The sequence below is a fragment of the Eucyclogobius newberryi genome, unplaced genomic scaffold (genome assembly GCF_026437365.1).
Source record: "Eucyclogobius newberryi isolate DKJ021-1_F unplaced genomic scaffold, fEucNew1.0.hap1 SCAF_12, whole genome shotgun sequence".
In the NCBI taxonomy this organism is placed as follows: Eukaryota; Metazoa; Chordata; class Actinopteri; order Gobiiformes; family Gobiidae; genus Eucyclogobius; species Eucyclogobius newberryi.
In genome coordinates, this window is record NW_027315746.1 from 19,070,462 (window position 1) to 19,093,953 (window position 23,492).

General features: G+C 40.0%; 3 protein-coding genes across 3 annotated transcripts; 1 reads left to right on the forward strand and 2 right to left on the reverse strand.

Annotated features, from left to right (window-relative positions):
* The first annotated feature begins 1,130 nt into the window (after positions 1 to 1,130).
* Positions 1,131 to 5,797, forward strand: kcnmb3 (potassium calcium-activated channel subfamily M regulatory beta subunit 3). The gene is made up of 4 exons (XM_072440471.1): positions 1,131 to 1,306; positions 3,684 to 3,887; positions 4,391 to 4,562; positions 5,441 to 5,797. The coding sequence occupies exons 1-4, from the start codon at positions 1,221 to 1,223 to the stop codon at positions 5,795 to 5,797; spliced, it is 819 nt and encodes a 272-aa protein (XP_072296572.1). The 5' UTR covers positions 1,131 to 1,220.
* A 137-nt stretch (positions 5,798 to 5,934) lies between these two features.
* On the reverse strand, positions 5,935 to 18,170 carry LOC140356340 (phosphatidylinositol 4,5-bisphosphate 3-kinase catalytic subunit alpha isoform). Its single transcript, XM_072441212.1, has 21 exons — positions 17,795 to 18,170; positions 16,859 to 17,268; positions 16,587 to 16,796; positions 16,265 to 16,515; positions 15,730 to 15,975; positions 15,213 to 15,298; positions 15,017 to 15,122; positions 14,682 to 14,834; positions 14,226 to 14,360; positions 14,029 to 14,153; positions 13,867 to 13,948; positions 13,571 to 13,735; positions 13,343 to 13,446; positions 13,102 to 13,273; positions 10,351 to 10,457; positions 10,153 to 10,274; positions 9,487 to 9,565; positions 9,075 to 9,245; positions 8,630 to 8,747; positions 8,399 to 8,550; positions 5,935 to 7,911 (listed from the first exon to the last, which is right to left on the reverse strand). Exons 2-21 carry the CDS (start codon positions 17,208 to 17,210, stop codon positions 7,641 to 7,643), a joined length of 3,207 nt encoding a protein of 1,068 aa, XP_072297313.1. The 5' UTR covers positions 17,211 to 17,268; positions 17,795 to 18,170; the 3' UTR covers positions 5,935 to 7,640.
* A 329-nt stretch (positions 18,171 to 18,499) lies between these two features.
* LOC140355715 (calcium-activated potassium channel subunit beta-2-like) lies at positions 18,500 to 20,364 on the reverse strand. The gene is made up of 4 exons (XM_072440371.1): positions 20,013 to 20,364; positions 19,763 to 19,933; positions 19,484 to 19,679; positions 18,500 to 19,100 (listed from the first exon to the last, which is right to left on the reverse strand). Exons 1-4 carry the CDS (start codon positions 20,210 to 20,212, stop codon positions 18,816 to 18,818), a joined length of 852 nt encoding a protein of 283 aa, XP_072296472.1. The 5' UTR covers positions 20,213 to 20,364; the 3' UTR covers positions 18,500 to 18,815.
* Between the last annotated feature and the right edge of the window lie 3,128 nt (positions 20,365 to 23,492).

Consider the following 23,492-nt stretch of genomic DNA (forward strand, 5'->3'; position numbering starts at 1 on the left):
TCTATGTTGGACTTGTTGATGAAATGGCGTGTGAATTCACTCTCTGACCCTCGCTGTCAGGCAATGTCTCAGGTTTCCAGGTGAGGTAAAGTACACTCGGCTTTATATATATTTAATCATGTTTCTTCTGTTGCATCAGAAGCACTTCACTCTTGCACAGTGCCTCAAGAAAACAAAGTTTGTTTGTGAGCTTTGTAACTTTTTGCCCAGTCTGTAGTGATGAGGAGAAGGAGGGCGGCTGATCGCACAGTGGTTTTAAGTGTAGTTACAATACAAAGTAATTTGTTAGTTACATATAAAACTGTAAGTAGGTGTGACAGTACCCGTGTATTTAGGGTCACATATTGGGTTTTGTAGTGAGTGTGGCTCTTGCTATTGTAGCCTTGGGCTTGTATGGTAAATACAATTGCCAACGACATAATGATGATCCAATGTTTTTCACCTAAACTGTATGAATATTACAAAGGTTTGCAATGAGAATGCAAAATGTGCGGCCACATCCAACCATGAAAACGTTGGGATGTAAAAGTGCTGTAGAATCTGTATGAATCTAAATGTGCTTACTACATGGACATAAGCAACCATCAAGGGGCCATATAGGCAAAGTTACTGGTCTGATCTGTGGAGAGGTGAAGATGCTCGTAGAATGCATGTTTGTCAAGGTATCCTTTATTTTTGCTATAAAAACACCTGTACCTGAATAGATGTTAATTTTAATGTCATACTGTGAAACATTTTAGACAAAGCAATAACATCTCCAGCAACGAAATATCCAGTCTGGAAAATGTACTAGTTTAGATCTCTACTTCTGAACTACTGCACCAAGTGTACTCGAGACTCACCTAAATGTGCTGCCATTCCCCGTCTCTTTTTGTCCATTCTTCTTGTTGTCAAAGTGTAATTCTTCATCATTACATCTCAGCATTCTAATCCCTTCTGCTTCTCTTTTCCAAAACAAATCACTGCGGGGATGCCCTGATCCACAGAGAGGCCATTAGCATCATACCTGCCGTACCGGCGCCCGTCTCCATGGTGACAGTCATGAGGGCGGAAGGTGCTCGGCTCTCACCTTTGAGCTTTGTCAACAGCTCCAGAGTAAATGAAGGGTGCATTGCTTTCCAGGCCCATCAGAGGAGACAGATGATCTGCTTTCTGAGGACAAGAACTGTCACAGAAGTTTGTCACAAGTGAGTTTGAGATTTTGAGGGATAAACTCAGGGATGTTTTTGAACACGGCATCTCCCCGGAGGTCATTCAACATCCCCATTAACATCAATCTGCAGGGCGCGCGCAGACGTCAGACACGGTAAGAGAGAGCAGGAACAACTGGCAGCTCACAAAAATAGAAATGCTATTTGGGATAAAGTAAAGTTTTTTTTAAAGTATGATATTTGGATAGTTAATACATACATAGATGTGAAAGATGTGGCATGAAAAAGGCCAGTAAAAGCCTGAGAAATGACTGCGTAGGCTATTTGGCATTTAGGTCAGGCTCAGATCTGGCCGCTGTATCATTGTTAATCATCAGCATCAGTTTATTCTACTCTTCTATCCCATTGTTCAAAGTGGTGTACTTTGGCTCGGTATTTTCATGTTTAGGACTTCATATAAATGGCCGTTATGATCTATATGCCAGTGGTTCTCAAATTGATATAACATTGATCATTACTTGAATACTACAATATCTTATGATGTACAATCCTAAACAAATATCTGTAACATAAGGACTATGATAAATGAATCTTTCATCTTCATAAACATAGTCTGAACTTCTGAATTTTAATGTAATGCCATAGTGAAGAAGAACAAAATAGTGATATAATAGACCCATAGTGTTGAGATATTTTCTCACTAATGAAGCCTCACAAGGCTTGTGAGCCCATGTTGTATACAGTATAACAAGATGATAGTCAAACATTATACAATATCCTGGCAGTACATGCATAGTAATATTGTACTTCAGAAGTGACAAAATCTATATGTTGGCAATAATAAATCTAAAAGATCTGTGTATGAGCTTTGGTCATGAAGGTTCAAAATGTTGATTTTGAAACAAAAGCAAATGTCAAATCAATATAAAAACAAAACAAACAGAGCTAAATACAGAGAATCAATTTCGGATTTAATTTGGACCTTGATCATAAAAGTCATAGAAAAACAAATGACAGTTTTGCATTTTGTCTGCTGTCAAATCTCTGGGGCGCACTAGCAAAATAATAAATTTGATCGATGTGCATGACATCTTCTGAAATTAAAACACACTTAAATCTCTGCAGGATTTCATTGATCCCATCCTTAAACATTTAATCAGTGAGTGTGTAACATTTTCATTGCTCTTTTAGAGAAGTGATAAATAAGGAGTTACAGCTTCAAAACAAATTAGATCCAACCATAAAAGCCCAATATTTTCTATTGTAATGTGTTCTACATCCCTATTGCTGGTGGTCATAATGTTGTGGCTGATGGGTTAGCATAGGACAAGAGGTGGGCAATCAATAACATTATCGATGATAATATGGAAGTTGAATATATGCAAAATACAGATGTGTACGGTGACTTTTAAGGACAGGCAAGCAGATCTGAGGTGTTCGTCAATATTTGTGCACGCAAAAGTAAAAGATGTAACAGCCTGTCTCAAACCCGCGTGAAGGGGGAGGTCTATCCCACTGAGCTAAACTATCCCACCTGTTCAATCCGCTGGATGGGTTAAAAAGTCTCACTTCAACGACCAATTCATTAAACAGATTAGTGCTTAGCTACAAACCAAGACTTGTCTCTAAAAGCTATAAGTCACGTGTTGAAACTTGGCGCTGCTGTTGCTTCGCTTCTCCTCTGCACATGCTCAGCAAGGCTTAAGCTTCAGGTGCAGAAGTGAGGGGAAAACAGGCTTATTTGGATATATTTCGGAACAATTTCCATATAGTTATGATGACACACTGTAATTTTTAAATTATGTTGGTCACTTCTGGCCATTAGTTAACACATATTCATGTGCAATTACTGTCGTGATCACATGCAATGGTATTTATGTATTTATTTATTTTTATCTTTATTATTTTTTCCCCTCCATCCCTTGTTGTGAAATGGGAGGTTTTGTCTATGGGAGTTTTTGTTTATAGGAGATCTTCTACTGAAAGTGTTTTTCAAACTTCCTATAAGTGATCTGTTCTTTTCCTCTGTATCTGCCTCTGTATCTACCTGCGTTGCATCAATGAAATTTCCCCATGTGGGACAATAAAGGAATATCTTATCTTATCTTATCTTAATCACCGCTTGCTTTGATTGCCCCGACCGTACACCACTGCAAAATTGGATTATATTGCTTATTATAAAGTCTCACAAAAAGCAGCAAAAAGTGATTAAATACCAAGAATGGAACAAATTTATATCAAACAATGGTATAAAAATTATATTTCTGCACTTTTGTGGGCATTATTGCCCTTTCATATTTGTCTGCTCCTCAAATACATTTAAAGGAACTGTGTAAAAGTGTGAAGGTTGCGTGTCCTCAAGGCTTGATTGCTAAACCCAAAAAATATAATAATTATTTATTTAAAAAAGAAAAAAAAACATTTAAAGGGTCATTTTAGCAAAACTCTGTTGGGTTTCCAAAATAGGATCCAATTATTGTGTCCTACATTGAGATAAATGTTTTTGTCAGTATTATAATATGACATACACAGAGAGCTGGAGAATACGGCGGCCGCTCCGGAGCAGGAGTGGAGCAGAGGATGCGACTCGCACAGAGCACAGCGAAGCAGAACTCTACTGTCTGTGTCCAGCATCGGAGAGGACAGAGCCATCCTGCTGGGCTTCACTATGATGGCCTTCGCTGTCCTTATGTTCTTTGTGGTCGGATTCACCATCGTCAAGCCACACATCAACAGGTACAGGAGTGTAAAGTGATTTTCAGAATATAAGCGTCACTACAAAGGCAAACAAACAATTAAACATTAAAAATATATTATAATAATCAGTATTCTATATAAAGGTGCACTAGTTATTTTCTGGTGGAGTGTCCGTCATTTGCTTGTCATTGTGAAAGTGTTATAGCTTTGTCTGGAAGGTTCTACAGTATGGCATTAGAATTGTGTTTTTTCCCCCCTGCTAAATCTACACACCTTCTTTACTGTGTGTGGATTTGCTTCTCCACAGATCTGATTTGTAACTTGCCCTTGTAGCGTCGCCTCCTTGTCTCATTGAAGATACAGTAGATACATTTAAAGTCATACTGTGGAACACTGCAGGCAAAGCAACAATATCAGGATGAAGACAACATTACGTCGTGTACCCTTAAGAAAGACATATAATTTAGCTCACTCCCAGGAGAGCAGGAGTACAGAGTTAAAGTGTGTGAAATGAGAATGTCCAGTTGCTGCTGTTATTTCAGTGACTGGGAGGGGCGAGCCAACTGCACCCTGGTCCACACACAGGTGCTGGAGGAGTGGGTGAGCTGCAGAGGCGTGAGCACCGTCCCGTGTCTCAGAGCCACTGTTAACCTCAGCGGGACGGGACAGGGACTGCTGCACTACGACGAGGAGGCTGTGCTGCTCACTCCAGAGGTACAAGAGAGAGGGAAATAACTAACATTTGAGATGTTGCATTTCCAACTAACATTTTATGAAAATTTTGAAATTCTTAACATAATATGTTTTTTTCAAATGCCTGTTATGTTGATGTAGTCTCACTATTAAAGGTGCACTATGTACATTTTCTGGTTTCGGGTTCACCACCTGCTTGACTCCATGAAGTTGTTATTGCTTTGGAATGTTCCCCAATACAGCATTAAATGTATCTATCTTGCATTTAACCAATTGCAGTTGTTTTTATTAAATAGACAAAGAAAAAAACAACATGACAGGAGCATGCTTGCCTCTCTGAAGATCTGACTATTCTATGGAGACAAGCAGGTTACATAGTGCATCTTTAAGAGTATTCAGTGTGTGTTTCAAGTACTTTTGGAACTGTTAAGCTGCATAAAAAACAAATGCGCTGAATGCAATTACCATTCTGACTATCTAAATTAGTGTTTATGATGATCCACAAAAAGCACCATATTACGGAAGCTCATTGTATTCAGAAAAATCTCTAATTTTTGTTATTAGTAATCTCTAATCACGAGATAATTATCTCGTTATTACGAGATGTATATATATTTGAAATAAATACTGTTTTTGTTGCATTGTGGCAACAGTAGCTCGACATGAACATTGAATGACATGAACATTGTTGGTAGAGTGATCAAATCCACTGACCCACAGTTGAGAGGTTCAATCGCAGATCCCTCAGGTGAATATTGTCGTTGTGAACATGGGCAAGACACTTAAACCACCTCCCCCCAGAATCTGTGTACACCATGTAAACGTGTGTGAACGGGAGTGTGGTTCCTTGATGTACAGAGCTTTTTACTTTATAGTACTGTATGTTTTATTTCCTGCAGTGCTTCTATGTGCCCAAATGTCATCTAGACGCTCCCACTCTTGCCTCAGAAGTGGAGGAGGTGAAGAAGAGTTTAGACACTTATCAGGGGAGGACCTTTACCTGCCTCACCGATCAATCAGAGCAGCCCAAAGATGGAATCCTGGACCGAAAGTACTCCCTGAGGACGGTGGTACTGGCTCTGCTTTGGCCTTGTCTGATGCTGGGGGGCGGGGTTCTGCTGGTGGGCCTGGTCAAACTCACCCAGTACCTGTCACATCTGAGCAGCGAGGGAGGGCACAACAAACAAGCTAAAGGTTATACATTACTCAGGAGGTCCAGTCTTCTGCCTGAGGTAAATCAATGTGCCACCATTTAAGATTCCTCTTTTAGTTTTAATGATAAGATTTTACAATAAGGACTCAAAATAGTTTTCATCTAACTTCATATTTGTTGTTTTGAATAATACTCAAAGTGCCTTGCATATTGTACATTGTCTCGGTGTCGATATCCATGTTGATTTGATAGGAAAATGCTTTATTCAATGTGTACAATAAATGCATACAGTTGTTCTTAACAGGCATGGTCAAATGAAGATGACAAAAACAAGAATGTGAGGAGCTTTAAGAAGAATATACAAATGTGGATATATAACAGTGAAACATGCATCATTGCGTCTTATAATTTGTACTTCAACTCTCACTTTCCCTGTCCTTCATTCCAATTTCACCACATCCTGGTCCGTTTCCATCTTCCATACAAAGCGGTCAATGAGCAATGATGATATGCATGATTCCTCTGGTTTAGTTTTTTTTTTTTTTTGGTTTAGCAGTTACATACGAGTTTACATTCTAAAAGATACAAAAATATATTACCTCTGTAGTTATTCAAGGAAAACATTTGCACATACCAGTATCAGTTACCTTCATCGAGACTTTGTTCTACTTCACACGAGTAACAAAGATTCAGACCCAAAATTCAAGTAAACATCATCAAACAAAAAGGAGATAGTTGAGGATTCATGCATAATGCAGAAACAGAAGCACACAGGGAGAACATTTTACCAAGGGCCAAAATTAGTATTTTTATTTTTGATTGGGTCCGGCCCACTGCTCTGTATCCTGTACAGAGTCGCTATGGTTGCAGAGGAAAGCATTGCACTTCTTGCAAATATCTGTGGATGGCATCGCTACTAGCCATTTTGGTTACAAGAATAAATGACCTCCAGCCTATGCAATAAACACAAGATAAAAGACGACAACGTTGAAATATAGGGGCACATTAGAATATTATGGAAAAAGTAGTACTAGTCAGTAGTTGAAGTTAAAGTTATTGTTAAGTGATGATGTGGAATAATTTCTTTCATTTTCAACTGTAAGTCAAAATCCTAACAATATAAAAGAAAAGACGACATCATTGAACTGAATCTATGAATAACTTTTTAGACTTAAAAACTGAAACTAAATTACTTTTTCACAATATTCGATCTGTAGCAACAACAGCCAAAGGAAACGGGACACTTCAACAGTTTGAAAACATTTCGGTCAGCCTTCCACTGTCTGTTTAGGTCTAAATAAAAATACAAAAGACAACATAAAACATGAAATTACCACTTTTAAGAAGCAAAAGCTGGATGGACAGGCAAATGTCACAGCACGCCAGGGAATGCACATACGATCTGCATCACTACTTTTCATTGTAGCACATGTTGCATAGTGTAACATAACCACACACAAAAGGAGACTTTTCCTCGTGCCTTTGCTGCAAAAACCAGCACATAAAGCATCACCTGTTGGACAAAAAGCTCTCTAATGAACAACAGACATGGGACCCAAAACAATAATACTGAAAACAACACGCCACATACTGCAGGGATCAGTGCTTTGCGTACACACAGACTGGAATAGTGTCAGTACTGTAAGACTGCAGAGTCGTGGGGTACACTCATAGTACTTTGGCTCAGAGTAAACAAAAGGAATATGTGCGCCGTATGCTCCAATACACTACTGTACAAAGTCAGTTTTTTTTAAATCTTTAAATCTTGAACCTCGGACATCTGTAGGCTACAGATTAAGTGGTAAATATGAGACAGTTTAGTGCGATTGCATTATGGATTAATTTGCTCTACTCAGCTTGCACCATCTTCATTTACTAGGTAGTGTAGATGAGGAGACGCCACCTCGAACCTTCATGTGGACTTTGCTAATGCTAATTCAGACGGCTCAGTTCATGGCGTGCTGCCGAATTGTGTGGAAAATCCAGTCCATTTTTGTAGTCCAGCCGCCGTGATGAGCATCGTTCATCTGTTTCATAAAGTAGTCCAAGGCCTCCTGTTCAGACTTGTCAAGTGCCAACGTTTTTCGAATGTAGGCAATGTCATCGAAGGACTGCAACTCTGGCATCCCAGAGCCCAGCATCATTGAGAACAAGTTAATGAAGAGGTTGGCATGTTGCCGGATCGCCAGGTACGCCTTGTAACACATTTCCTGAAACCTGTGACACGGATAAAGAAACACAAATGTCTGAGAACACTTTGAAAAGCATATTCCTTATTTAGGGCCAGAAAACAATTTGGGAAATTTAAAAAAATAACACTAAATTAAATCTGGTTGTGAGCATACTGCAAATGCCACATAATCCGGACTAGAACCTCACAACACAGTAATTACATGCAATGTAACAGCATAGTAAAGAAATGTGTCATTGGAGTAACTCTTGAAAATGGGACACATCAGTCTAAGGCTGTAGGTCTCAAGTCGTTTATTGGATCGATGGTGCTAAACTAAAGTTTTCATTAGTCGATAATAATTCTATTATAATAATAAAGATTTATATGGACTACAGCAGAAAGTGGAAAGCAGAAGTGAGTTTGCTGGAGTTTGCCACTACTTCTGTGTACGTACTAGTTTTTACATGAGATGTGAGTAATTTTCAGAGAATTAAAATCAATCCAAACTTGCACTAGGACATTACACCTCACCTTTCAAACTCTCGTGTTTTAGTGCATTCCTGAGTTCCTTTACTGATGACAATGAGGAAGTCCTGTGTGAGCACAAAGGGAACACGCTCCCTCTTGTAGCCAAACTTCTTCTTTTTGTGGTCAAGGAAATGACCAAAATCTATGTGAAAAAGCTTCAAACAAATATATATTTAAGAAAACAGTTCCCCTTATGAAAAAATATTTTAAAAAAAAACAAAAAACACTGCCAACCTGTCCATCATCTTTGACCATGATGTTGCTATTGTGTCTATCCCCAATGCCTAAGATGAATGTGGCAACACAGTATCCTGCACAAGACCGCGTGAAGAGATCAATGGCCTGATCGTACCTAAAAATGCACAGAATAGAAGAGTTCATCAAGGGCTAATCTTGTACAAATCACACTTGTTTTAGCCTAATCTCAAAACAAAGTAATAATGGGAATCTGTGCCGACGCATGGGCAGGACAAATGTACTTAATATTTTCCTAGAGTTAGTGTCAAATTTGCAGAGAGTATGATTTATAACTTCACTAATACATTACACTTTGCGTCACAGAGCTGACTCTGCTGACAAAAACAAAGTACTAGTTTTGTAATGAAACCCAGGTATGCATTTCTGTCTTAAAATCACCAAATTTGAGGGCAAACATTCCTGGAGAAATCTGCTTACTCACATTTCTCCCTTGTTTTTATCTTTGAGCCACTGGTGCAGTGTGTGACTGTTGAACTGCAGCGCCCCCTTCAGGCCGCCTTTGCACTGAATCTGCATGATGGTGTGGGAGTTCCGCACCACCTCGATCAAACCCACACAGTCCCCAATAGATAGACAACCATATGGCAGCATCCTGAAAGATAAACAGTGTGTTAATATGGGAAAGGATGAAAAATCATTTCTAACTTGGTCTCAAACATAATAGCTTGTTCATTGAGCATGCTTAACAGCATAATCTCATCTATATAGTGGTCACACACGACCTGAGGTGATGCCAGAGATGCAGCTCATCTATATTCAAGTACAAAGTGAAGAACATGAAAGCAGTTGAGTGCCATAAGTGCATCCTGGCTGTCTGAGAGAGAGGATCCTACCTGAGATCAAGGCCCTGGTTCTGCCAGATGTTCTCCATTATCCTGATGATCTGCAGCGTCAGCATGTCCTGCCGTAGATCTACACACACACACACACACACACACACACACACACACACACACACACACACACACACACACACACACACACACACACACACACACACACACACACACACACACACACACACACACACACACACACACACACACACACACACACACACACACACACACACACACACACACACACACACACACACACACACACACACACACACACACACACACACACACACACACACACACACACACACACACACACACACACACACACACACACACACACACACACACACACACACACCTCTTTGATCAACTCTCTGCTGCACAATGAAGCAGAGCTGTCAAATGTATTTTGTTACAGTTGATGCACAAGTGGTTCCCTTCAAACGTAGTTCAACAAAGACCAAGGCATCTTCCTGAATATTGTACAAAGAGGAGACATAAGCTAGTTCCTGTGGATTGTATTATGCCCTTCACTCTCAGAGCGCATCACGCTGCATTCACTCAGCACTTCATAGTTCCTCTGTTTGTGTGCGCTTATATGAACTAAATGTGGCACAGGCCCTCAAACTGCATTCAAGATGCACAGAACAAACTTACCATCACCATTTTTGAATATGATTTCGTTGTTTTGAAAAAGAAGCTCGGACATCATGTCTGGGTTTTCCCAGTTTAGCCAAAGAGGCCTTTTGGCTGATGACATCATCCTGCATTCCTCCAACCTGAAAAGCAAATGTATTGTTAATTTCTGTATTACCGGTAATAAACATTACATTGTTTAAAAAACATAATATACACCGAAGGTTGCCCAGCTGATGTGCAGGATTCAGAGGAGAGGTGAAATTTTGCAGAGCATCCATGTAGTCAGGTCTTCTCATCTGTTCTACTAGAAATTTCATTTGGACCTTTGGGAAAAAGCAAATGTTAGAAGTGTTGAAAAAATAAAACTATTCTAAAAAGATCGCTTCCAAATTCTGGAAATATAAATTTTTAATTGAGTCAGTGCCAGTCTGGATTGGCACTTTTGGGCCGGTCACTATCAGGACAGCGCAACACTACGCACAGTCCAGATGTCACGGTTTAATGGCCCAGTCTCAAACAACTCTCTTTCTATGCTCTCTCTGGTCTGAGTTCACTGTGGCCCCTGGCCCAGCTCAGTCTTTCTCATTGTCACCCAGAAGGGGCCGTGGCAAAGCCAGTGCCAGTGCTGTACTCGGGAGCGCCAGCCTCTGTGCTGTGCAGCAACGTGCACTCTAGGCTGCAGCTGCAATTATGAGCTTGATCAATAAAAGGCAAGTAAGACATAAGATATAATTAACAAGCTCAGTAGGGATAAGATCATAAAGTCACTCTACACTGCTGGTTATTTTAGCCCATTGAAAAAAAAACAGGTAATTTTTGTAAATTTTTATATGATCAAAGTGTTAACCGAGGATGCACAGCGAGTATTTCTGACATGATCTCAGCAAAGAAGCAAAGGCTACTAAACTGAAAAGTTACACTAAACCCAAGCTCAGACGTCCTGATAAATGTTTAGGGGCCATGTTAGACCACCCTGCTGTGACCCTCCAGGGGCGTTTTAAGCAAACTTTGGAGGCACTAACAGGGGGACCTGATGGTAACTTATTATATTTACGTTTTTTTACGTAAGTTTGTGTAATCCCTCATTTGTACAGGAGTGTTCCATTGTAGAAAAAAATCAGTTGTATCATCTGGTACATTTTGATTTGCAGTCATCTCAATTAAAACCAACTGTAAATTTGTTCTGTTAAAGATTTAATAAGAATGGCTTGTAAAAAAATAATAACTCTTAACTAACCTAACTCTTTTGAAGCAGTAGGGTCTATGGAACAGTAAACTGCAAAATGTTACTACATCAGGCCATAGAAAATACCAAGTTAGCCATCTAAAATGCACTAAAACAGAAAAGCAGTCCCGTTTTGGACCACATCCCCCAGTCACAGTTGAATTAAATATAACAAATAATAAGTTTAGCTTAGCTCACTGATAATATGAACTGGTTGTTTGAAACATGCATCATCTAGATGAGGGCCGGTCCAGACCAAAAGGGCCAGGGCAGATTTTTTCTCCCAGTCCAGCCCTGCATTAGCCAGTCTCCTTTAAGCCAGTCTTTCACATCGTCAGTAGCTGGTAAAAACCAGTAGGTTGTATTAAACACTTTATAACACCGTGTTATGCTGCTACTTCATTAAAACAATGTGTGCTGCTGGATTCTCTCTCTCTAGGAGGAAGAAAAGGGGGGCTGTCACCGAGCGTACTCTCAGACACCAGGGTGAGAGAGGAGGGATGACTGGGATATATTAGCTCTACTTTGAATCACTTTGCTCCATGGTTTGCGCCGAGTTGTTATTGGCAGCAGAGGAAAGCTACAGCCACAACTTGTCGTGTTAAAGGGCCACAGTCCAATTCTTCAATAATAGGCTATTAAATAAATTCTAATGAGAAAGTTTTTGAATCAGGACGTTTCAAAACCCCAAAATTTTTTGGGGGTTTGATTGAAATTTTATTTCAATCAAATCAAATTTTATTTCAATCAAATCACCTGATTTTGAAAGATTCACACCCCGACCAAATGTCTCCATTTAGTTTTCTACATACTTAAGGAGTGAACCATTTTTGGTTTCTTTTGAAATTCTTTGATCTATTGATGGCATATTTAGTTGTTGTAATGTTCATTAATAAGCATTATCTCTTTTTTTTCTCTTAAATTCGGTGACCTGATTTTTGAACCGAATGGAATACATACATTTTTGAGCCCATGCACAGCTTTAGAACATCATTTTCAGATGGGGGAAGTGAAACAGGATTGCCCATCAGAACACAATCAGCTTTCATCCCTAGGCACCATATTATTATACATTTTTTCCACCTTCAAGGCACACACAGTGCTTTACTAGGCAATGTGGGTGCAAATAGCTTGCCTAAGGACATAACAAAATTTCCTCTAACGCTCTCCTGGTGCTCTCCTGGTGCTCTCCTGGTGCTCTCCTGGTGCTCTCCTGGTGCTCTCCTGGTGCTCTCCTGGTGCTCTCCTGGTGCTCTCCTGGTGCTCTCCTGGTGCTCTCCTGGTGCTACCCTGGTGCTACCCTGGTGCTACCCTGGTGCTCTCCTGGTGCTCTCCTGGTGCTCTCCTGGTGCTACCCTGGTGCTACCCTGGTGCTACCCTGGTGCTACCCTGGTGCTACCCTGGTGCTCTCCTGGTGCTCTCCTGGTGCTCTCCTGGTGCTCTCCTGGTGCTCTCCTGGTGCTCTCCTGGTGCTCCAGCAGTCTCCAATTCCCATACTAACCACTTGTTCCATTTCAACCCTACTGCGCATGCCTGAAGGGAGTCATTTAGTGCTTAAAGCACCGTCTCTGACAAGTCATCTGGGACTCATAGAACCGCAGTTACTTTAGTAACTCAATATACAGTGGCCTTATTTGTCACAAAGTATTGCTTTTACAAAATGAGGTAGGAGAACACTGAGTGAAGAAGCCTTGAAAAAAAAAGAAAGGTACAGTCTTTGACTACAGTCCGTGTGTCATTACCTTTTGTGCCTCATCTTTCTTTTCTTGCTTGAGGAGGTCTGTCAGGTTGATGAGCTTCTCCATGGCCTCCACTTGTCGACTGAGATGCTTCAGGTACATGCCACACGCACGGCAGTAGGACTCCAAGAGCAGCCCAAACCGCTGACTCACTGTTTTGTTGTGCATCTCTGACCTGAGCAAATGAATATCGGTTTTATTTCTCCAGGCATAAAAATATTTCAGAAAATGTTCAAAGACTTGCTTTAGATGCCAAAAGAAGAAATGTCCTATCCTCTGATTGGTAAGTGCCTTCTTCAGTAGAAATCGTGCAAGTGGATTATCAAGGTACTGCTCATACTTTAGAACCTGTAAAATGAAGGATTGGTTTACAAAGTAATCTTATGGAGAACTAGCTCAAAGTATGGAATGATTTTTCCAGTTTACCCAGAATTATGAGTTGAACAGGACAAAGGTGCCACTGACATCTCACCTGAACAAGCTGAATGAGGTACTGCGAGAGCTTGTCATCAGTTAGATATTTGTCTAGGCACTTGACGGCAAAATCTCTGATCATTGGATCAGGGAAGTTACAATCTAACAACTCCATGGCTTGTTCTGGCTTAATAGCAGGCCAGTCCTTCAGAAGACAATACATCTAAAACAGCAAGAAATTTAAAAGAAAAGCTGAGTGATTTGACATGTGATAATGTAGTGTTTTATTAGCAATGTATGTTTACAATAAAAAGCTTCAAAGCAAATGTTTCAGCCGTAAGAATTTGAGCTCACCTGTGCAACCTCATCTCTGGAGTTCCATTTCACAGCCAGGAGGATTTTGGGAAGGATCTCTGGTATGTTGACACAATAATGTCTAAGAAACATAGTGTTTAGAAACACGATGAGTGACTCCACCATGTTGAAATTTGAACATGGAAGTAGATAGATTATTACCTGTGCCTCCACAGAAAGTCTTTCTCCTGCTCAGTAATATCTGATAGAGGGTCTCTGTTGCACAGATGCCGTAGCTGCTCATTGTCCACAGTTGTGAGAGGGTTGTCCCGAGCTATTCTATTACTCTAAAAAAAACACAAAATAAAAATACAATAAAAAACGTGTTGCCCTATGATTTCTTATTATAGATCACTTACAAGGCCAGTGTGGCAATAATTGAAGCCAAGCTCTTTGGATATGTTCCAGTTAGCATGTTCCTCAATAATGGTCATGTCAGGGAATTTGACTGGACAGCTGAAATGGTCAAACTCCAACTCCAAACAAGGCGTTTCCTACATGAGAGAGTGGAGGACAAAGTAAGGTCACCTGAGGTGTTAGATGTAATCAATGAAGTGTGTGGTGTGTAATTAGGTGGGATAAGAAGCTTGGTCATTAAAATCGAGAAGGCTTACACCCTGATCTGAAAGTCTGTAGGCAGGCTGTTAGCGGCGCTATTTACAATTGGGTCAAGGGGCTTGAAGGTTATTTGCAGATGCTTCAAGGTAATGGCCTGTTTTCATGGTATATATTTAATAATGTTCAAATATAACATAATTAAATATTGATCCAACTACAGTACAACTCGAGTGTAAAGGAAGAACACTTTGACTCACCTTATTTGGGTTTGAACCCGTGACCCCAATAGGGTTAAGCAGGTCTTCAAGGCCATGGGGAACAGGCCACAAATTGAGGGCCATTTTTCCTGCTACCAGAGTGTGTGTGTAGTCAAACAGGTTAATGTTGCCCCAGGCCAAAGGACAGTGTTCCTGGAAGCAAAGTTTAAAAACAGTTAGAAGGAAGAAAACAACTGGAGAGAACTGGAGATGGTAATCAATGGATATTGTTTCCTTGATAGGTGATATTCTACTCGAAAATGCAATTGCAGCTGTTCATTTCAATAGATATGAAGTTGCAACAATGTTACATTCCTATTCAAATACATATTAACCTCTTTTGCCCCTTTCCTTCCTTTGACAGAGCAGATTGAGAGACAGAGTCGTGCAGCGCGAGGGATGTCTGGAATGTACATGTCGTACGTAAGCCACTCATTCCACCTGCAGAAAGCGTTCTCATTATCACCATGTTTGTGTAAAGAAAAATTTAATTACATCTATGAAACACAATGCTTGGACTTTGTGTTGTACCTGGGATTTGAGCAGGGCACACGTTGAGTGTTGACATTGTCACACATCTGCTCTCCTCCATGGTAAATCCCAGTCCGAACATAGATCTAAAAGAGCAAACACAATAAATTGGCTTTGGTTTATTTTAGAGTAGTGTAAAAGCAACCTTTTTTTTTTTTTTTTTCATTTTTATTCTTTTTTTTCCATTTTCTTTCATATTAGATCTTTACATTTTATGCATTTGTTGATTATATATAGTTCTGTATAGTAGAATATTTTAAGGGTGCAGTCTATAACTTTATCTGGCGAGGGTCCGGTACCTGCTCTCTATGAAGAGGTTGTTGCTTTGCTTAGAATCTATCATTTATTCAATAACCAGTGTTTTTATTATTATCTAAATTAGAAAAAAACAAGAAAACTGCATATTCTTACTAGCATAGTAGCCACTTCTCCACAGATTTGACATGTAACTCTACAAAACCCTGCTTCTAAAGCCGGCCTGTCGCAGCCAGGCGTCTTTCAGTTTCCACATATTTACCTTATCAATATCTCTGATGTTGACATTGACGTAAGTGGCACACAGTATCCTGATCCGAAGTGTACCATTGATTGTCCAAAGAGACTTAGTGGCCGTTTCCCCGTTCATGTACGGCGTAGCAGTGGATATCCGCCGTGCATACGAGGGCATGGTAAAGTTGTCCATAGGCAACTGGGAATAAAGGCTGTCTTTTGCCATTAACATCAGGTTGGGCATTCGTCCAAGCATAATACAGCTGCGTATATACTGTTAACAACAGACAATGGGGCATTTTGAGGCTTTAAATTGTATTAAACATTTATCAATCCATTATCATGTCCAATATCTATACTGTGCATGGCAGCAATAAGCCATCACTTCACCTTACATTAATGTGTCTTTTCCGTATTCAGCAGATTTTAAAGGCAATAAATGTATTATCTATATTGAAAATGTCACTTAATCTCATTAATGTCAGGCATATCGGGAAAGGATGAAAATGTTATGTGAATACAATAGCATAAGGTGCAGTCAGAATGAGATTAAATTAGATTACCTTGTACTGACTCAGAGGATATTTCTCCAGTAAGTACTCGTCACAGCCACACACTTTAAGAATGTACTTTCCCTGATACTCCTGCACACACATCTTCAGTTGCTCTGGGGAAAGCAACATGCTGCGCGTTTTCTTCCGGATGGCTTCGGCTATGACCTGCTCTGGTACATAGTCGTGGTTGATTTTGAGAGTGTATTTCTGCTTGTCATTACTGGGTGATACAATAACCCAAATAACCACAATTATTTGACCTAAAATTAGGGTGAAAATGATCACAGGTAAGAACATGTTTCTGTGATTAAAAATGACATTGAATCATTACCTTTATCAAGCTTGTTGTATATGTGTCGTGGAAGTTCAGTTGAGGATTCAACATTGGGAGGATAGACATAGAGCGCTCGACTGTGGGGCCCGTTATTGTCCCTGAGATCGACCGCTTCTTTACACACATTTAAGATATTTCTTCTGAAATCCTGAACCTCTGGGTCTTTCACTATATCAAACTCACAAATTGGCATGCCAATGGCAAAACCTGCAATTAAGTCAAAAGTTAACCAATGCAATGCAATATCCAACCAATGTACAGAAACGCACCAATCTCTCTGCTCAAGATTTTCTCCTCTCTGTTGCCAACAGGTTCAATGACTTTGAGAAAGGCCTGAAAGAGCCTAAGGTCACACAGTCTTCGTGTTTCATCATAAAACTCTTCCCTCTCTGCCTCCTGAGTGACACTGACAAAGATGTAGGAGCTCTCCTCCTGCAGTAGATGGTACAGCGGATACTTCCTGGCCTCCTTGAAAAGCTCATGCTTGACTGTGATCAATGTGGCTTCCCGTAGGCACTCCAATGTTAGGATCATGCCATTTGGTAAAAGACAGTCCACAAGGATACTTGGGGGCATCAAATGCATGCCCCATAATTCCCCTGATGAGGGTCTTGGAGGCATGGCTCTGCCTGACGTCCACTCTTTCAGAGGGTCTTGATAAGAAATCAAACTCAACCAGCTGAAAAAACAAATGGTACACTGTTAAACAAGTCACTCTAAGTATGTTACCCACATCTGAACAACATTTAGAGACATAAGAGTGATTAGACTATTTTCTTCAAACAACTGTACCAAAGTGAAACTAAAAAAAACTCTTAATTTCATCAAAAAAGTTTAACTCATCAACTGTGAATGCATAACTCTAACTAAAAGGTTGACCTGTCGTTCAATTGCTATGGATTTAACTAGTAAAATTAACAAGAAAAATAAATCTAACTCGAAACACAAACATGTTCTTTATAGGACACTCCCATGATATGACAGTTAACACTTAGGGTTAGCTGTTTCATAGCTCTCCGATACTCACTAGCAAACTTTACAAAGCTCACCAATGTCATCTGCGGTTTTAAAATGATGTGTTATTCATCATATTCATTGTGTTAATGTTAGAGGCGTTAGTAAACAAAAATCTGAAACTCTGGGACACCGCTCGACATGAATCAACACAATAAAATGCAAAACACGAACAACAACTGTGACGCTACCTTGGTCAGCTAACGCCACCGGTTAGCTCGGGGCTAGTCAGCCAGCGCCACCTCCATGTTACAGTCCTTAGCCGTGGCTAATGTAGCTCTAGTTAGCACTGAGTCCCATTCGTGCTCTGCACAGCCCAGCGGTGCGAGGTCCCGACCTTAATCCATCCCCGAGGCTGGGCTCAAGGGGGCACCAGCTCCAGTCCAAACACGCGACTAGCTCCTTATAGTAAGCTGGTAAGTCCGCGGGAGGACGGCTGTTCGGTACTTCATGATGATGTGTACTTTGGGTAGCCTCGCCTGCTAGCTCCGCTCGCCTGCTCTGCTGCGATGGCTGCTCCTCATCTCGGCCCCTCCTACGCCTGTTCTGCTGCCCCTGTCCCGAGCCAAGAGAAGAGCAGAACGGGACAAGTGTGCTGCTGGAGCTTCACTGGAAGTGTTATCAATTTTTCAGAAACATGTGCTTCAAATGAAATTAGGCCAAGATAAACAAGTCCTCACGGAGCAGATCAGCAGCCTAAACCTACATTTACCCACAAGGTGGGAGTCTGACCAAAGTTTGACTCGGGCTAGGCTTAATTAGGCATTGGAAAGTGTAAACCCCATGTTGAAAGTAGAAGTCTAATTGTTGCACATAGATCACTATAAACAGTAATATATTTGACAGCTTTATGGTTACTATTTAAAAACACCATTCCAGAAAAAGCTGCATTTTATTTTGGTCATTTCTTCATATAAAATAATCATACAGAACAGTGCATTATCGGTGTCATTGATACAACAGGGCCTCAATGTGATTCATGTCAATATATTTTTTGTAAACATAGGCATGTAAGATAGCCTGCAGTGTCTTGAATGTAAGTGCAGTTTCCAACTGAGAACATTCAGTCCATTGTGTAAACATCCTCACTGTGCTCTGAGAGTCAGCTGTTCCACATGTCTCATTCGAAGTGGAAAGTTTATGGGAGGTCACAGCAAGGGCACTTGGTTCAAAACAATGTGTCACCAAAGTGTTTATAGTCCTCTATGTAGTTCACCTCTTGATCTTCTCAATCTTGTCACTGAGTCTGGAGAGGTACTGTGTGAGTTTGACCATCAGTATGATCAGAACCCCTCCGGTGAGCATGCACGAAGGCCACAGCAGTGTGTGGAACACCGCACTGTGGTCGTAAAGGCGCGTCAGCAGCACAGCCTCCTGCTGCTCCTGTGGGTCGTAGAAACAAGAGACCTGTTGGTTGACCTTGAGACGCTCTGAAATGTTCACAATCATGGAGTGCATCGCCAAACTGTCCCTCTGGCATCGCGGCACATAGAAGCACTGCAGATAGAAGGAAGGACACGATGGTAACTTATACACATGTGTTATTGTTATTAGGCAATTAACGCATTGTAAAGTGATCAATAATATTATTATGGCCATCCACACAGGATCGCACAAAATTCTAAAATAGTTGTTTTTCTTCTGCCACTCATTAAATGGTCACATCATAAAATCAGAAAACAAGCAATTACATGTCTTCTATGCAAGAGCAATATAGTTCAAAAGTCAAGATCCAAGATTAAGTGTCCCACAAATCATTTGTTTTGGCAGTTCGGCCATGCTGCCAGACAAAATACAGTACAGTCTATAAATACAATGTTTCAGTAAGTGTTAAGTGTTAGGGTTAAGAGCAAACATAAGCAAAAGATGCACATGTTAACCTCTGAGCTGGCATCCAGGGTTTCCTCGTTGCGGGACAGGCGGCTGATGCGCCCCGTGCTGTTGATGCTGACGTACACCTGTAGACAGGGGTACTTAGACACTCTCCAGCAGTCAGAGCCACAGCTGTAGGAGCAGTTCATGTCAGCCGTCACTGTGGAGTTAAGCACCAGGCACACACCCTCCTCTGTCCACACACTGGCACACATGAATACCTTTTTTAAACCAAGATGCATCAAATGTTTTCATCACATTTCAGTCATTTAAATGAGTGAACGGACCTGTCTGCATAAGAGCGCAACATAGTGATCCCCAAAACAAAATACATCATGACTGAAGACAAGATCATTCCTAAACCCAGAAGAATTGCCCGGTCCTCTCCAGCCTTCAGAGCTGTATCTGTGGTCTTCTTTTCCAATATATCCACCTCTCGAAACTTTTGATAAATTGACCTGATGAGAACAATAGTGAAATATTGGCCCCTGCATAATAAAATACATCAAACCCTTGTTTTCTCGCTAGGATATTTACCTTCTTTCATTCCCCCCTCCTCCGCCTCCTCCTCTTCCTGAGTTTTTTGCACCTGCCACAAAGAACATCTTTCGAGATGATCCGCTTCTTCTGTCGCTTGCTGATCCAGAACGTAAAGATTGTTGGAATGACCTGCAAAAAACATACCTAAGAATGAACTCAAAAATATAAGCCACAATAACACTATACCTTTGGTGCATGGTTTCAACCCAATAATAAAAATGTCGGTAATGCAAATTATGAAGAAGTGGTCATTAGTTGACTGCAGTGTGAGGTTGTGAAGCAAAAAGACTGCTCACCAATACCAAGCAAACATAGCATTTTGCCCACAATGACATGCTACGAAGAGTAAACAACAAGATTGATAGTCACAAATAAAAGGTGTTAATGAGGCTGAGGTGTACCTGGTGTATTGGCCTCTGTCAACACAAAGTGATTGTCCTGTCACAGCTCCTGTTTTACACAAAAAAACAAATGGTATTCAATACATGGCGAGCGGTCACAGCCATTTGATTAGTACTATAGAAGCAGAATAGAATATAGTGAAGTTAAACATTAGACTTTTAATTTAGAATTTGAGGGATAGGTTGACCCTCTTGACACAATCCCTCTGTAGGCCTTGGTCCTGATATTATATGTGTTTCAAGCGCTTAAAATATAACATGATGGTCACAGGGGCTAGTCAAAGGTCCTAAACAAATATGGATCCACTTCCACAAAGCTTACAAGTGGGAAGTATTGGATTGAAGGGAAATTCACAAATGTTGAAGATAATAATTTCTATTAGTGACTATAAAACCTTTACTTGCTATATTGCAATAAGAATCTGCATAGCAATAATTAATAACAAAGTCATTTTACGTGGCACCAATCCCCTTTAAATGTTACAGGCCTGTAGAACATTGCGCTTTTTTCTGAAACCCAGCTTTACTTCATGTTTATATTGTGTATATACTTATATTCAACAAAAACAGAGCAGAAAGGGTTTTGTGGGAAATAGCTGCAGCCTCACCACTGAGGTCAGGCTGACACAGTGTGGTGACTTCCTACACAATAACTTATAAGGCATGACCACTGACGCTGCGACTAATGATATATGGAGGACCAGCCTATCTGTCTGACCTTGTACGTTCACATAACAGACACAAAATCACAAACAACTTTACATTTACGGGGTATAAGGATGTGAAATTGAATAAAATTACACATTTATTTTGACTATATTATTTTCATTTACACATAATAATTTCTATTTTCAATTCAGTTTATTTTTGTAAGGCTCAAAATCACAACAGCAGTTGCCTCGAAGGGCGACTGTAAAAAACAGATTAAGTAAAAAAAATAGATGTTTTAGACTATACATGATACCTGGCATAACGGTACAACAAAACATTCATGATATCTGTACTTCTGTAGTAGGGTTTGACTATTTTAAGTTTGATTTACTTGACTAACATTTTAAAGAAATTGCACTTCACTAAAAAGCTTTATGTTGACAATATTAAAATTATTTGAACATTTTTACTCTTGAGTCTTCAACCGTTACTTTTACTTGAGTAATATTATTTTGAAGTAACATTACTCTTAACTGTGTACATATTTTGGTAACTCTACCCATCTCTGTATTTAAATTGTATCCCTTATGTGAGTTATAGTGCACTGAGGTGAACTTTTGCTGTGGAACTGTAAAGTACATCTGACCAAACTTCACCGTTAAAGATGTTCCATTTCCCACAACTTTTTCATCCAAGACCCAAAAGCCAAAATGAGTCGCATTAGTCTCAAATGACTGGTATGAAACCACATGATTATGGAAGAGGATGTTTGTTTTTTATTGAAGAGAAATGAAACTATAAAAGTATACCTGACGTCATGTGTCTCTGGGGAATGGTTTTGATCCTACACATTTGCCTTAGTGTTTACTCTTAGCACCATGCTCTGCAGCCCAATGGCATTCAGAGCCCATCCTGCTATCAGCGCGCTCTTTGATGAAAAATGTCTCGAGATGTATTTTTGCCTCGTCCTTCCAGTGATTATTGCTTTCATGTCAGGTGCTTGGAGTTCTCTCCGCCTTAAAATGCACTCAATGACACACCATACATCACAGGCAACTAGCATCAACTTGCAAGTCATCTCAACTTTAGTGTAAGATTTAGAATGTAGTAGTAAAAAAATAAAGGTGAAAATTGCCATAAATAACCTAAATGTGTACGAACTTAAAGATCAATTATTTAACCATTCATCATTACGCAATTATTCTAGGCCTGATTGTGACATTGATATTTGAATCACCATTTATATACATAAAAAGATTTCCAAATTATAAAACACATAGACAATAGGTTAAATATGAGACAGCAGATATTTGTATTGTAATTGAGATCATATTATATCTGATTTATCGAACAAAATCACATTACATGAAATGTATCATTGCTGACTAAATGTTGCACACTAATCCAATAAACCTAAATGTTTAAACTGTCCAAAAATCTTAATGAATTATGTTACTTAGATTGTATTCTTTATAAAGATATTGTTCCAATGGAATACATGCTAGATTGGATTTCAGTGCCACAACAGCCCTTTGTCCCTTAAGTGCACTCTGGTCTCTAAACTCGTTGATTGCACAAAACAAATAGTTATAATTCTTAACAGCTTTTCAGTTGTCTAATATGCTGTGTTGAAATAGCAGTAAAATATCCACTCAGTCAGGGCCCTACCTCTGGTCCAGTAGATTGTTATTATAATCCACGCTATTATACTCCACTTTGGGATTCAGACAGTTGTCAGCAGTGTCTATTCCAATATGCTCCATGTGCTTGCCCTGCACAGCAGCTGGCTACCTCTTATTTAAACTCAAAGTGCCATTCCAGCCATACCTGTATCTACAAGTTATAGTTCCTCACACAATGAAGTCATGCTGAAAACGAGACTCAAATAATCCCAATTGTAACTGCCAAATATAGCAGCTGGCCGGGGTGACACTGTGGTGACCATTTATCTACAGCCACGTTTGTAAAGGCGAGACAACCACATACATCTGAACATGAGACGGCACTAACTGATACTTATTGAAGGTCTGAATGGGCCGCGTAGAAGAGCGTTTGGACACAGGGGGGCGCTGTGGTCTCAATACATTATTTAACTGGAAAATTAAAGGGAGTTGTCCTTAAAAGTGATTAGATCATTTGTGTCATTACTGCTAATGGATGAAAATCAAGTTCTTAGTTTTTATAGTAGCCTGAATTTAGTCAGAAGTAGTCAAGGTCTTTTTCATGCAGGTGATATCGTGTATTGGATTGGATGTAACATTTTCACAATCATTATAGCCCATAAACTGTATTTCCTATAAGCCAGAGACATGAGATAAGTTCCTGAGTAAAGTCACTACTCATAACTGTGAGAACGCTTGGCCTTGGCTAATGTCATGGCCAACGTGGGCCATGAATTAAAACACTTTGTATCTGCCGACATTGT

What these genes read in the sequence shown, in the direction of transcription:
- kcnmb3 (XM_072440471.1), top strand. Translation starts at nt 1,221, where the DNA reads ATGTTTTTGAACACGGCATCTCCCCGGAGGTCATTCAACATCCCCATT. An exon ending in GCGCGCAGACGTCAGACACG is followed by an intron (nt 1,307 to 3,683) that starts GTAAGAGAGAGC and finishes TGACATACACAG; the next exon opens with AGAGCTGGAGAATACGGCGG. An exon ending in CTGTGCTGCTCACTCCAGAG is followed by an intron (nt 4,563 to 5,440) that starts GTACAAGAGAGA and finishes TATTTCCTGCAG; the next exon opens with TGCTTCTATGTGCCCAAATG.
- LOC140356340 (XM_072441212.1), bottom strand. Translation starts at nt 17,210, where the DNA reads ATGCCTCCAAGACCCTCATCAGGGGAATTATGGGGCATGCATTTGATG. An exon ending in CGGGTTCAAACCCAAATAAG is followed by an intron (nt 14,361 to 14,681) that starts GTGAGTCAAAGT and finishes TCTCTCATGTAG; the next exon opens with GAAACGCCTTGTTTGGAGTT. An exon ending in AGAAAGATGAGGCACAAAAG is followed by an intron (nt 10,458 to 13,101) that starts GTAATGACACAC and finishes TTTTTCCCAAAG; the next exon opens with GTCCAAATGAAATTTCTAGT.
- LOC140355715 (XM_072440371.1), bottom strand. Translation starts at nt 20,212, where the DNA reads ATGCACCAAAGGTATAGTGTTATTGTGGCTTATATTTTTGAGTTCATT. An exon ending in GGAGGGGGGAATGAAAGAAG is followed by an intron (nt 19,934 to 20,012) that starts GTAAATATCCTA and finishes TGTTCTCATCAG; the next exon opens with GTCAATTTATCAAAAGTTTC. An exon ending in TTGCGCTCTTATGCAGACAG is followed by an intron (nt 19,680 to 19,762) that starts GTCCGTTCACTC and finishes CATGTGTGCCAG; the next exon opens with TGTGTGGACAGAGGAGGGTG.